General features: G+C 42.8%; 1 protein-coding gene across 1 annotated transcript in view; it reads right to left on the bottom strand.

Moving 5' to 3' along the window:
• Positions 1-1,790: 1,790 nt before the first annotated feature.
• Positions 1,791-14,252, bottom strand: part of pth2ra (parathyroid hormone 2 receptor a) — a gene marked incomplete at both ends in the record, with an annotated part of 80,263 nt that continues 67,801 nt past the window's right edge. Inside the window, 3 exons of the mRNA XM_084023118.1 lie at positions 1,791-2,180; positions 3,258-3,299; positions 9,755-9,893. Coding sequence (XP_083879244.1) covers positions 1,791-2,180; positions 3,258-3,299; positions 9,755-9,893 — 571 coding nt within the window. The remainder of the gene's footprint in view (positions 2,181-3,257; positions 3,300-9,754; positions 9,894-14,252) is intronic.

Here is a 14,252-nt window from a genome sequence, read left to right as displayed (position 1 = left end):
CACACAAGGGCAGCCAACCATGGTAGCGCTTCTCTTTTCTCCACAATCAAATATTTATTTTCACATTCTAATATTTGTATTATTACTATTTGAACATACCATTAAATTTAGAATATTTAATGACATCCCTGATGCAAAGGTTACACCACTAGACAGCATGGCTGACAACATGTTCAACTAAAACATCTCATTCTTAATACATGTAAGACAAAGGAGTTACACACACACACACACACATTCCACAGAAACCTGTTGAAGGCCATGAACATTTCAGTTTGAGCTTTAAGACACACAGGCAGCTTCAAATATTACACTTGCTACAATTTTAACTATGAGTGAAAAACCTATTTGCCCATCATATCCTATTAATTGACAGCTGCAGTATCAAAGAGCAGCATAACAGGTAGGTAAACACACATACATCATCAGTTAACAGGGTTGTAATCAGGGAGGAAAATAGAGGAAGAAACACAAACAAATATACACAGAGAGAAAAACAGCCAAATGCAATTAGCACATAAACATACAAGATTAAAAAGAGTATTTTTTTAAGCAAGACACAGACATGCATCGACACACAAAACCTTTAAGTAGCTTTACTGTAGCCCTTTACAGCACAAAAGTTGATTGTCAAAACTACAACAAAAATTGGATTTTAATGCTTAAAGGTTGAGTAGGTGATTTCAAACATTTTCTGTTATATTACTTGAAATCCTCATAACATGCCGATAGCAATGAATACATTAAATGCTCTGACATAAAAAAAAATAAAAAAATGTCATCTGTGGCTGTGGCAGGACTGTAAAACAATCAAAAAAGTTGGGCCAGTGAAAATAATTTGATGGCCTACCCGTCTGTCAATGCTTACTTCCTGAGTGCACACTGTCGATCTCAAGCTCTCGTTTGGCATGAATTTTTTCGGTTCTGCGATGCGTTCAAAGTCAAAGTCTCTGTAGTTTTTCCAAATGACCTACTCAACCATTGATGCTTGTCTTAAAGGGTAAAATTCACCTCAAATTGAAAAGTACATACTTTTGTGGAGAAAAGGACGTGAAAATCTACCTTATGTTTAAATTAATTTAACATTTTGAGAAGAGTATTGTTTATCGCATCAACACATTCAAGGGAAGCCTATATAAGTTTTCTTCCACAGCTATCATGCTGCTGTTAGCTTTTATTGAAAAAAATAAAAACATTAACCTTTATTCTTACTACCCCTTTCCCCATTTTATATTATGTGCATATATTTCTCAAGTGTTCCTGTGTGCTTTTTACCTAATGAAGCTCATCACTCTCCTCAGTCGTGGTACTCAAGGTCACAGTAGAAAAGAACACTACACTGGAAAAGCAGAAATATTTTTTTAAACATATAAACAAACAATATATTTTTTATTGACAACAAAGAGCACTATGGCATAGCCCTCTCAGAGCTTCTACAGGTGATACATGATTGTCTTCAGTGAGATGATTGATGCAGCGATTGCCAACGCTGAAACATCATTTTAGTTGTGTTTTGTTCGTTGAATGATGCATTTCATCTTTAGGCACCTCACAGGGTCAACAGATTGAACATTTGCATCAGCTCAGGTTCATGGTCTGTGTTATACTAGTCGGCATTGATGTTTTCTATTTTCTACCATATATTTTACATTCTTTTCATAAGGGATTTCACATTTTTTTTATTTTTTGTACAGTTGTTAGTTTGAATGACATTGGATTGGGTTAGCACAGCTGCACCTTAATGTTTTTCCATCAGTCTTTATTGCATTTTTGTCAATAGATAACAAATGCTACATTGTTTCCTCCTCTTCCTCAGCTGTTGCACTGGTATTAAGAACGGGCAGATTTTCCTTCAGTGAGATATCGTCCACTTGCTTGGGGCCGCTGTCCTCAGGTTCCTCAGGTATGGATGGATCTGAGTTACTGATCACGTATCCTGGGAGAGTGGCATGCATGCTGATCACAGGGGGGTCTGTGCTACGATAAACATGGCTTGAAACAAGCGTAGTGGAGCGAGTGGAAGGGCCAGCTCCTGCCAAGTGGGGCTGGCTGTTGGTGCTGTTGTTGTTGTTGATGCCAACAACGACGGAGCCGTAGCGGTAGCGGCCGCAGATCACCGGGCCTTCCCACTCAAAGGCCAGGTTCCAGCGTGTCCATGTTTTCTTTATCTCCGTCTGGACCTGTGGGGATGGGAAGAACAAAGGCTATAAATAGAAAGAATTACATGTATATTTTTTTTTTATAAAACTGCCCCTTGTGCCCATGTGACTAATGCAAGTCCAGCATTCACTCACCTTCTTGCTTTTGTTTGGTCTCCACCAATTTCTGAGAAACATTAGCAAGGTTTTGAGCTTCACCAGCATCACAATTTACCAGAAGGAACTTTTAACTGTTATGAAACGGTCTCAATCTAATATTGATGTCTCTACATGACCCTAATAAGAAAATCAGGCAATAAGTGAGTAGATTGTCTAATTATCTTTTGTTATTCTTAATGCCTGTCATTTCCATGAAAAATCAGACAATTTGATCGATGGCATGCAGGTTCACCAGAAACTCATTCAGCTCAGACAGCAGCGGGGCCTCCGGCAGTGACTAGCCCACTGTGGACCGGAGCGCTAACGCACCACTGATTTTGTCCAAAGGGACTGCTTTAATCCAAACAAAGTACCTCATAGTAGCATTAATAATACGACAGGTTGATGAAAAGTTCAAATCTATGCTTTATTGAGCTCAGATTCAACAGAAAATTAAATCACCTGTTTAATTTTGAGTAGTTTGAATCGCAGTAACATACAAATAATTCATATTTATGACTACTCAATGTTTAATATCCGTACATTTGATCCGAAAGGTCTTATAGAATACAGTGCTGATCACAAAAGCAGAGACAGAACACACATTAAGAACAGAGGGGTTTTGTGAAGATAAACCTGACGTACTGGTCTTGCTTGTTGCCAATTGAGAGTGCTGAGTAAAAGTTGTATCAGTTAGTGGAGGGAGACAGAGAAGTCGACTGGTATCAGGACAGCTCTTTTCACCACATTTTATTTGAGAGGGCAAGAAACCTCCATTAACTAGACCTTCGATGTTGTGTGCCATTGGAGTAATTATACCTGTTTCTGGTGGCTACGGTTAATTTGAGACCGAACTAAAGTTTATTGTAAGCACTTTATTATTATTTGGCTAATTTAATAAAATGCTCTAGTTTTGCTTCTTTTGTGCGATCAATGGCATTAGAAAAACAATCCACTCACCTCTCCGTTGCAGTAGCAATAGATAATGGACACAAAGAAACCCTGAAAGCAAGAGATTGTCAATCAACTTGTGAGCCCCGGAAGCAAATGGGAACACTTGTACAGCACAATGTATGGATAACTGATCAAAGGCTGTTCTTATCCGAGACCAATAGAAACACTATCTATTTTCAAAAGAAAAGGATAAGGATGTTCCACGGAACCCATCGCTCTGCCTCAAATAGTTCTTATCTTATGAAAGAACAAAGGCAGTAAAGGTAGTGTCTCTGGCTGTTGCTGTTCTGACCTGTCTCACCCTGCTTCCCACAAGAGACACAGCGTCTTTGTGATAATGATGGGTTATGGGAAATGGGAAGGTGTGCCCACCTATGAGTGCTTTTGATTAGAGGTCGACCGATTCATCGGTTTGGCAGATTAATCGGCCCCGATAGGACGTTTTACAAACTATCGTAATTAACGGAAAATGGCCCCGATAGTGGCCGATGGCTGTTTTTTTCCCCCCCCCGCAGCGCCGTGAACTGCTCCTTCCATAGCCCTGCTGCTCTCTGTCTCTCTGATCACTGAGGGGCGGGGCTGCTCTGCACACACAGCGCGCATGGGGGAGGGAGGGAGGGGGGGGAGAGAGAGAGACGGAGCGTGAGCAGCGCAGTGGCAGCAGAGAGAGGAGAAGGAGGTGGAGACGACGACACGCGTTACTGTAAGTGTATTTAAACCTTCACAAGTTGAAAGTGAACAGACATAACCTCCTTGGTGGAGGCAATAAGTACCACCTGTTCAACAAGCATAAACGGGGGGGGGGGGGGGGGGGGGGGGGTGTCGCGTGTCAACCCCCCCCCCCCCACCACACACCACACACACACACACGCACAGTTATGCAGATTTATTTATTTCGGTATTTATTACTTTTATATCCAGTTAAAGATTTATATATTTATTTTGGTATTTATTACTTTGAGTTTGATGTTCACTTTGCGATTTTATACATTTGGATATTTATTAGCTGTTCAGTAAAGCAGTTGCTGCTAATAAAGTCAGAGATTGTGAATTTCCAACAGTGTTGAATTTTTTCGGGGGGGGGGGGGGTCGGTATCGGCCGATTAATCGGCTATCGGCTTTTTCCTGCTCCAAACTATCGTTATTATATCGGCCTTTAAAAATCCACTATCGGTCGACCTCTACTTTTGATTATGTGTTTGTGCTGTGCATCTTTGCCAGTGAGAGACAAACAAAGACAGCTACTTTCTGAGAAGTCTAAATCAACACAGTGTACACTGAATCAAAAAAGACATAGCAAATGATAGTACATAACCCATTAACCCTTAAAGACTGTATATTAGAAATAACTGTATAGTTATACAGCCCTCAACCCTCTCCACCCCATAATGCCTCAGCTGGTGTAAAAGGCAAGTTTTCTTAAGAAAAAATAAATAAAATTAAAAACAAACCAAGCAAAAAACTGTGAAAACAGAAATCAGTGTTGTCTGTGAAGATTCCCAGTCATTCAGGTCATGGTCATCTTTGAAAGCTTTCTAATATGGAACTGAACTTGCTTCAGGTTTTTGAAAATATTTATAAACTCCGAACTCCCATCCAGTTAGCCTGGATTCGAGGTGAAATGTCTTAAAAGACCTAAAGCAAATCCAGTTGCCTACAATAAAACAATCAAATAAACTATTGGTGCATTTAAAATGTTCCAACAATCCTTTCATGTGATAGACACTTCTGTCTAAAAAAAAAAAAAAAAAAAATCTAGGCACAAAGCGAAGCTATTTTAAAAAAATTATACAGGTCTCATTGAAAATTTCGTCACAAAGCATATTCTGAAAAACAAAGCATTCAATTAAGCTCCCCTGCTGAACTGGGACACCATGAAGGACTCAGCTGAGACCATCAGTTCAGTATACCGGTAGGTTGCAAAAAATATTAAAATCCCAGTCGACAAGTCCGGCTGATGGAGGGCACTCTGTCAGATTTTGAATGTTTACAACTCTCACGCTCCTCCCCCACAACCACCGAGCTCCTTCCCCTCGACTTCGTGCCCTTTGAAATTCCTTAGATCACGCCACCTTTGAAACGCGAATATGAATGCAGTTTATTGGGGACACGGTGCTTTGATGGGAAAAGTGTAGTGGAGATATTAGAATTAGTTAGTAGAACATAACATAAGTCCCGTCTTTCCACTAATACACCTTTCTTGATCTTCTGTTCTGTCTATCCACATTTTCTCATTCTATATTGCAATTAAACGTTAAGTGTATGTGGGCTTGTTATTATGGGTCTTTAACCCTAATTTTACAGTTAATGATGTAAATGTTAACACTCACATATAAACAAGCTTTTATTATGTATTTTTTTAATTAGGTTACAATATAGCTTATTTTCGAATCAACTGATCATCCCCTTTGGCGACTTGGATGGCCAAGATTAAGTCGTTTTTTTATACAGCCATGTCAGAATACTACTGCTATTACAGGTTGCTTTGGGGAAATGCACTTATGAGCATTTTTGTGCCGACAAAGGAGAGAGTTCACAGCGGGAGTTTAAACTGAAGAACAAAAGCTGAAAAGGCTTTGGCCCCAAAAGGAGTACAACAGGTGCCACAAACAAGTGTGAATGAACATCAGGAGGGACAAGAGAACTCATGTGGAGAGGCTCGCCAAGGAGGCAGAAATTGCAGGGACCCAAAGGAACATGAAGGAGTTACTCTCTGGGACATACCAGCATAGAAATACACCAATCATTGTTTTTCAACACAGCTCAACAGGTGGGTAGAGCACTTCAAAGAAGTCCTAAACAGGCCACTACCATCAGAACACCCACATATTCCCAAAGCCAGGATACCAATATAAATATAATGTGATAGACTAAAATAAAGGCAACAATCAAGCAACTGAAAACTTTAAGGTCCCATATTATGAAAAACAGGTTTTCTCTGGTCTCCAATAAACTAGTCCTCCCTGAGCCTGTCAACTCCCAGGATAAGGAAAACAAGCGACTCCTGCATGGTCTCTGCAGCCCTCCCACTGGTAAAACGGCGCTTCTACAGGCTGTTCAGATTCAGCTACTGTCGTTACGTAACGAGAGGGGGCGTTTTGCAACCCAGCAGGGAGAGCGCAGCTCGACTTAACGGTTGTGGCGCTGGGTGATCCGGCTGGTACTACGTGAATAAATCCCGGTGCGGGTGAAGCTGGAGACAATCCTCCCTCTGTCTCACGCGCTCTGGTGCGTCTTCACTGCTGCCTCCGGTCGGACAGAACCCGGGGCCGCGTGTCCGACAGAGCGCCATGCACGATGGTCCAGGTCTGGTCATTGCGTTTAATTTTCAATGACAATGTGCCTGCTACGGTCCGTGTTAGCTAAAAAAATGTGTGTGCTAACCACGTCACATCGGACAGCTTCAGTAACGAGGGTCATTACAAAGCTGGCTTTGCCTCGACACTGACCCTTGTAAAAGGATCTGCCCCAACCATACGGGACCCAGCAACTTCACCTGAGCCACATAGGCGAGCCATGATAGCGATACATCCACGTAAACATTGGCGCATGCTGCCGCTAGCGTAAGCAGCAACATCTTCGTGGCTCTCCAAGTAGGCGATGACCAGTGTTGGGCAAGTTACTTCAAAAGCGTAATGCATTATTTATTACTTGTTACTGTCATTTCAAAGTAATTAGTTACATTACAATATTACTGTCTTTGAATTGTAAGGCATTACACTACTTTTACATTACTTTTGCATTACTTTCGCCAAAATAAAAGGAAATATGGATTTTTTGTTTTCAATAGATCTTCTTGTGTTCAATGCAGCTCATTACACAGCAGGATGTGTTGTTTTTCGCTTCAAAATAAAAGAACGAAAAACGGAAAATGACTCCTATCTCCTATAACAACAGCTGTAGCGGCGTTAACCAGTTATAGATTACACCGAACTAAATGAGGACTGTATACTCGACGAACTCGGAAAAATACGGCGCTGTGTATAGCCACCGGCGTACCACGATGTACAAACGATTAAAAAGGGTGGACACTCAATTAAATAACCAGAGGGAGACCTATTAACATGGAACACTCATTTATAGAGAGAGAATTCAAATGTGAATCACAATTTTTTTGCTTAGAATTGAGATCACGATTCTCTTGCACGATTTTTTTCCACAAAATGTTTATTGCACTGATGAACTTTAACAAAACAAAAAAACGTAGGCATAGTAGTAGTTCTATCATTGGAAGATAAGTAATTTTTACAAAAGTAAAAAAAAAAAAAAACACACGGGCGATTTTAAGTATTGCACGCTTGGTGGGCTGCCACTAGAGGATGATTGACAGGTGCTCTCCTTCATACAATCACGCGTACACTTCATGGCTGCACCTGATTGGACGATCGCTTTCACAGCTGTTCTGTCTGCTCCGGAGTTCACGCAGACCAACATGGCGGCTCGTTTGGAAACTTTCTCTTATTTTACGAAAATAGTTCACAAAAAGGTGTTTCTGAAAACATTTTAAGCGAGAAATAAGCTATGCAGTCGCTGAATCTGTCTTTATTTTAGATCGACAACATTCAGTTTAGAAGATTTTCGCGAGCGTTCGCGAGTGTTCCCAAGGCGGCGAGTCGAGCCAGGCGCAATGAATGGGACACGGGGAAACGCCGCTGCCTGTGGACACGTACCTTCACTCTTTCCAAACACTCAACTGCAGGCGGCTTCCTCCACTGAATCACGTGTTGTAAAGACGCTTTACCATAGGTTGAGGGGCGGCAGTGCTGCGTTTGGGGGCGCTTCAAAAAATCCGGAAGGAAATAGGAGCATTTGTGATGCAGCTCGAGATATAAAATGCTTCAGAATCGCCGTGTGTAGAAATGAGATCACGTGTATGTGTGAATCGAGATCGCGATTTTTTAACGATTTTTTGTGCAGCCCTAACACACACTCACACTCACTCATTCACCCTCAGTCCCTTGGTGGCGAGGCAGTACCGTTGCGGCCGGGTGGAGCTCTTTGGGGGGGGGGGGATGCCGCTTCTGCTGTACCGCTGGGTGGAGGTGGAGAGGCGGAGGCGCCGATGTCGCTGTCGAAGGTCGCCGCGCTGGTGAACGGCGGCCTGGAGGCGGAGTCGCCGACGTCGGAGTTCGCTGGAGAGTTAGCCGATGTTAGCCGCCGACCGGCTAACGGAAGTCCTCGAGAATGCGCGCCGTGTGCGCTGGTCCTGCCGCTCCTCACGGCGAGTCCACTCACAGATGCTCCGCGGTGTCCGACCGCGCTGGATAAACTCTGATGACCGACGAAAACCACTTGTCCACGATCTCCTCCCGACTCCCGATACACACACGTTGCTGCTATCTGCGTCTCCGTCTTATTCTTAGCTCCCGTCCCGCACACACCCATACACACACGTCCGCACACATCCGTAACAGCGCCCCCAACCGGAACCACGAATGACATTAATAAATTCCAAATTGAAACACCAGAATCATAATGGATCATGACAAATTACACATTCATGAAAAATAACAAAGATTGAACAGAATTGTCGGCTTATAGGCTACTGAATGAACTGGATTTTAACCGTAATATGAGCCTTCACTACAACAGCGCTTAATTAACATAGTGTAGAGTTACACGGACCGGCTTTCACACTTTTCCAAAAGTGGAGCGTATGCCCAACCCACGATCGCAAATGTAGAGTCAATTGATTTCGGGTTTAAAATGCATTGTAACGTGCGTTACTGAGATTTGTACCGAGTAAAATATTACCAGTTTTTTTTTTGTAATGCCTTACATTATCGCGTTACAGCAAAACGTAATGCATTACTTTTGTAACGCGTTACTCCCAACACTGGCGATGACAGATGGAGCTCATTATGATTTAAAGGTGCAGGCACAGAAACAACCTGTTCTAAGGAGAGCTCATTTGAGCAACTTTTAGACAGCTGAAATTCAGGACCACGGATGGGTTTGGGGCAATGCATATCGAAAACAGTGTTGTTGGACCTCTGACAGCTGTGTGAAATTAATGAAAAACAGTATAATATGGGATCTTTAAAGTACTTTCTGTGTCATCCTAAACCATCCTCTGGAAGCTGTAGACAAGAGACAACGGCAACAGCAAGAAGGATTCAGGAAGGATCACTCAGGCACAAACTTCAACGCATCATCACCACTATGCAATTCCCACCACCGTCGTTCACTTAATCAAGAACTTCTTGAATATGCAGGCCAGCTTTCAACGGATGCTTGCTATCTAGTTAACATGCTGTAGGCTATACCTATGTGGAATTTTAAATTGCTCTTTTAACCTAAGCAGTGCTATGATACTGATTAAAACTCCTTATCAAGCTGCTCAACGAGATATTGATGTGCAGTTGTGATGCTTATACTTACAGCCGCCCACCGTGAAATTAAGTGTATAATGAGCCTTCAGTGTGTCTGTGTGCTTGTGTGAGTGCCTGCTGAACATAAGCTATTAACATCTGCCGTTATAATAACTGAAAAGAACTGCATACCTGAAAGGAATTGAAGAACAGTTCACAGTACATGCGGACCTCCCAGCTCGATCCCTCAAATGTATGAGGCATCCCAACAAAGATGATGTAGTGGATCCCAAACACCAGCACTAACACAAGGGTGGACTTGGCCAGTTTCCTATGGAGACACACACACAAACACACACACACACATGAATATGTAGACAGAGCCCAGCTACTTTGGATTTTTGTGGTCCATATCAATGTCAATATTTGGGAATAATAACCATTGAATATTGGTTTATCTGCCAATGATTCTTTAGATGTAACATTTACTAGCTACTAATATTCATGTAAAACAAATAAATAAACAAATCATTTTAACACTAATACAACAAAAATACTGTATATATCCATAATTCATTGACAAAATATAATCAATAATTACATCTACGTCTGTCTGCAATGTATGGTATTTAACATATTTACAATGATTTGCATTTTCAGTGCACTCTTTGGCTTATCTGCCAACATATACACCAAAACCTGGCATATAATACATGCTCTAATGTGGGTTTGATAATCTAATCAACTTGGCTTCAAATGTGTGAATGTAAAATAAAAATGTGTGAAAGCAAATGTCCTTCTTTGTAATCTATTTGTGTTCAATATGAACCAGAATGAAAGCAGCCATGTGTACTGTAAATAATACAATAATAATTAAACAGCAAATTACTTTTATTGTCACCTGGTTATTGGAGATCCGATTTTTTTCCACAGGTTGAAATGACTTGTCCTTGTCCTTCGGGGAATATTCTATTTTGAGAGAATCGACTCTGCTTACTCAATTTTGTAACTTTTAGACTACAATACTAAAGGACAGGAACTTTTTCAGCTTGTTTTTTAAGGCTAAGCATTAGGGGATCCTACATTATTATTATTCCTGCAAACTCAGGGTCTCTTTTTCCCAAACAATTCTTGGTATTTTGCTGATTTTAGTCCGAATCTATTCAGCTAATTTGCATCTAAATCAAGAAGTTACTTTAAACTTGTGTTGGGACCTAACCGTTAGGACTACACAATGCGGCCTACAGAAGCCTACACATGCGGCCAGGACAAAGGGACAAAGGGGAATAAAAACTACACCGCCATTTTAGTTTCACATCTCACCCAGGTGAGAGATGAGACACCTCACAACCAGTGCCTATTGGCTGGCATCTTCAGGGAACCCCGGGGGGTCCCCTGGAGCGGCCTGAGCTTTATAAACCGAAGCCGCCCGGAGAACGCTCTTATTCACTCTTACTCCGACTCCTACTCTGGCCTCTTCCTACAACCGGCGCAACACCACGTTGCAACGGGAGGCGACCCCCTCCCGCAGCGCACCGCTGCAACAAGAGGAACCAAGCCGGTTCCTGCCGTCCAGCTACCAGACGCTGTCTGAAGTAAGCTGACTAAATCGCCAAGCCGCGATTATATCGCCGTCCGTGGAAGAAAGAAACACGGACTGTTTTCTTTATTTGAGTTTGATCAACGAGAGGAAACCCGCTCCGCTCTCGTCTGGACGAAGCCGACTCATCACGTCCCCCGCTGACGCCGGGGACTCACGAACCACCGCCGTTACGGAACGCCGTCATCGTCTTACGCAACGATACCAGTAAGAGGCTATCAGTCTGGGCAGAGACACAAGTGATAGTGTAGGATATGCTTGTAATTCTTGTTAATGTGTTTTAAGTTCTGATCGCGGACCGCCGAGTCCGTTGGTTCATGTGCTGCTGTATTTGAATGCTGATCGTGATCGCCGCTGGGTTGATTTCTGTAACAGTGTTTCCGACTAACCTCCGCCATATTCGCGAGCTCAGAAAGCCTCTACTATCAGTTAAAAGACCGGTCTCGCGGAATAAACGCCAGTTCATTCACGCGAGCCCGTGTGATAACGGCACGCTTTCTGTCCCTCCGAATATCGCTCACGCATTTTCTCTCTCTTTGTTTGTGACCCGCTAACACACACACACATACACGCCGCACACACGTGTCCTAAGCCAGCTGTTCCCGGCGGGCGCTAGGGACATAGCTACATCTGGTGGCTACATACGGCTATCTCTCTCTCTCTCTCTCTCTCTCTCTCGCTACTCCGTCAGACCTCAGTGGCTCCGCCCCTGACCGCTGCGAGGAATAGCTCCACCTCTCTCTCTCTCGCTACCCCATCGAACCTCAGTGGCTCCGCCCCTGAACGCTGCGAGGAAGAGCTCCATCCGGTGGCCGCCCATAGCCACCTCTCTCTCTCTCTCTCCCTCTCTCTCTCTCGACACGCACGCACACGCACGCACACACACACATACGCACACACACACACTCCACGTGTGTCTCTCCCTTTGTTTAAGCTTAGCTTTGTGTGTTAGGTAGTTAGGTAATAAGGCTTTGTTAATTGCAGTGTTATTGATTGTGATCATTATTACTGATTTTAATAAATCTTATTATATTATAACTAGCGGTCTCTTGTGCTTGTTGTGTATGTGTCACTGGATAACAGCAGGTTGTGAAGGCTAGTGCTTGAATTTCACGCCTTTTTAATTGTTAGATTGTTTTTATGCTTCCATGCCAATGATCACGATGATTGGCATGTGAGTATAAAACCTTCATATTGAGACTGAATACAGTTTTAGGTTATCTTTTCCCTGATCCCAGGGTGGTGCCCCGTTTATTCATGATTATATCATGATAATATATTAAATATAATTATTAATACCGATAATCATATTGATATTAATGATTAGCTGTTGATAACCAAATCTGCTCCTGCTACAACCCCAACATAAATGGTGCCCCGTGTGAGGGCTTCTTAAACCAGCTTTATCCAGAGATTTATGCACAATAACCTGAGAATTATAGTAATAATAACAATAATAGGAATTGTTGTTATTGATATCATTGTTTAGAAATCGATGTTCAAGGATCGATTTGTTTGCTCCCTGTTACTATTTGCCAAGCAAATACAGTTGAGGGTTGCATATGCATGTTGTGATTAGCCATTTATTGTTTAAACAACAATACTAACAAACACAGGGTTAGGGATACTAAGACGCGTTATAACACTGTTATTACTCACCAGAGGTGCTAGAGACACCTCATTGACAGTCCACAGGCTGTAGAAGAGTACTAACATTTCCATTGTAAGTCACAGGTCGACGCAGCTCACCTGTGCACCCACATCAGTATAACAACAAATACATTCTTTTTTCTTGCGATTAGCACCGAACAAGTAAAGCCACCGTATTCTCCCTTTACTAGAAGTAGAGCAGAGAATAGAGCCACAGAGTGTACCGACTCTGTGAACGTTGAAATTGTACCTTGCTATTTCCACCACGGGTTCTAGCTCGAGTTAAAATTTCAAAATAATTCCCTAACTGTTCCTGCCGTGCATTTCAGTTAGCGTGCCTTTGGCAAAGAATTAAGTAAGCAGCCTACAGTAAGTCTGAGTTGCTGTATAGAATCATTAGAGCGTGAAGCTGACCTCTCTAAAAGAGAACCGCCAGTCACCTTATCAGGTGATTTGCATAACCCCCCTCCTTTCTCTCCAGACACAATGGAGACCTTTTGTGAACAGTTCATCTCATCTGTGGCACAGAGCCTTCAGACAGGCTACTCTGAGTTTTTGCAGAAACTAAATCTCAGTGAGTGCCAAGAGGAGATCAACGTGTTACTAAACAGCAGATCTGATGAAGTAACATCATCCAAGGGTCCATTGTTAAAATGCTTGCTACTGACTTTCTACAAACAAACCTGTCTCTTGGTTCAGAGTAAATCTGCCCTAGAGAAAAAAGTGGTAGCACTAGAGGAGCAAAGTGCTTGTCACCTCCACGACGCTCAAGCAGCAGACATGAGAGCCATGCGTTATTTAGATGTCCTGCACACCACAGAGTCCCAGTTTTTGTCCTACAAGAACAGGTGGTCGAAGTCTAAACCAGAATGTCCTCCCTCAGCCGACTCGGCCAGTCAGTGTGATTCAGGCTTCTCCGACTCCCACTCTTTTTGTAGTGAAAATACGACGCCCCCGCCATGCAGAAGATGGGGACAGTTACCAGCGGACACAAAGTCCTTAAGACAAACTCCACTGAGAGATAGCGGTAACGGCTACGCAGCTTCCCATTGCTCCGACACAGACAGCGAAGAAACCAGCAGTGGAACTTACACAAGTTCTCCTCCAAAATCTTCCTATCTTTGGAACAAACCTGTAATTTGCGACGCGCCTCCTCAACCTAGCTTAGTCTCGCCTTCACCAGAAAGGATGCCACAGCGCTTCCGCTTTGAAGAGCTAGAGAGCATGGCTAAAGATATTCAACATTTTGATCCCGACAACTCGAACCATAATATTGACGAATATTTGAGAGAATTAGACAGACTCCTGATTGACCTCCCCCATGCCTCCTCACGGGAGAAGCTCAGACTAGTCGGGAAGACCACAACCAGACATGTCCGCAGTTTCATAGGAACACTTGCACCCAGAACCCAGGACCGATACTCCAGACTTTGTGCAGCA

This window comes from Eutrigla gurnardus (assembly GCF_963514095.1).
Source record: "Eutrigla gurnardus genome assembly, chromosome: 12".
Lineage (NCBI taxonomy): Eukaryota > Metazoa > Chordata > Actinopteri > Perciformes > Triglidae > Eutrigla > Eutrigla gurnardus.
This window is presented reverse-complemented; position numbering and strand designations above follow the sequence as displayed.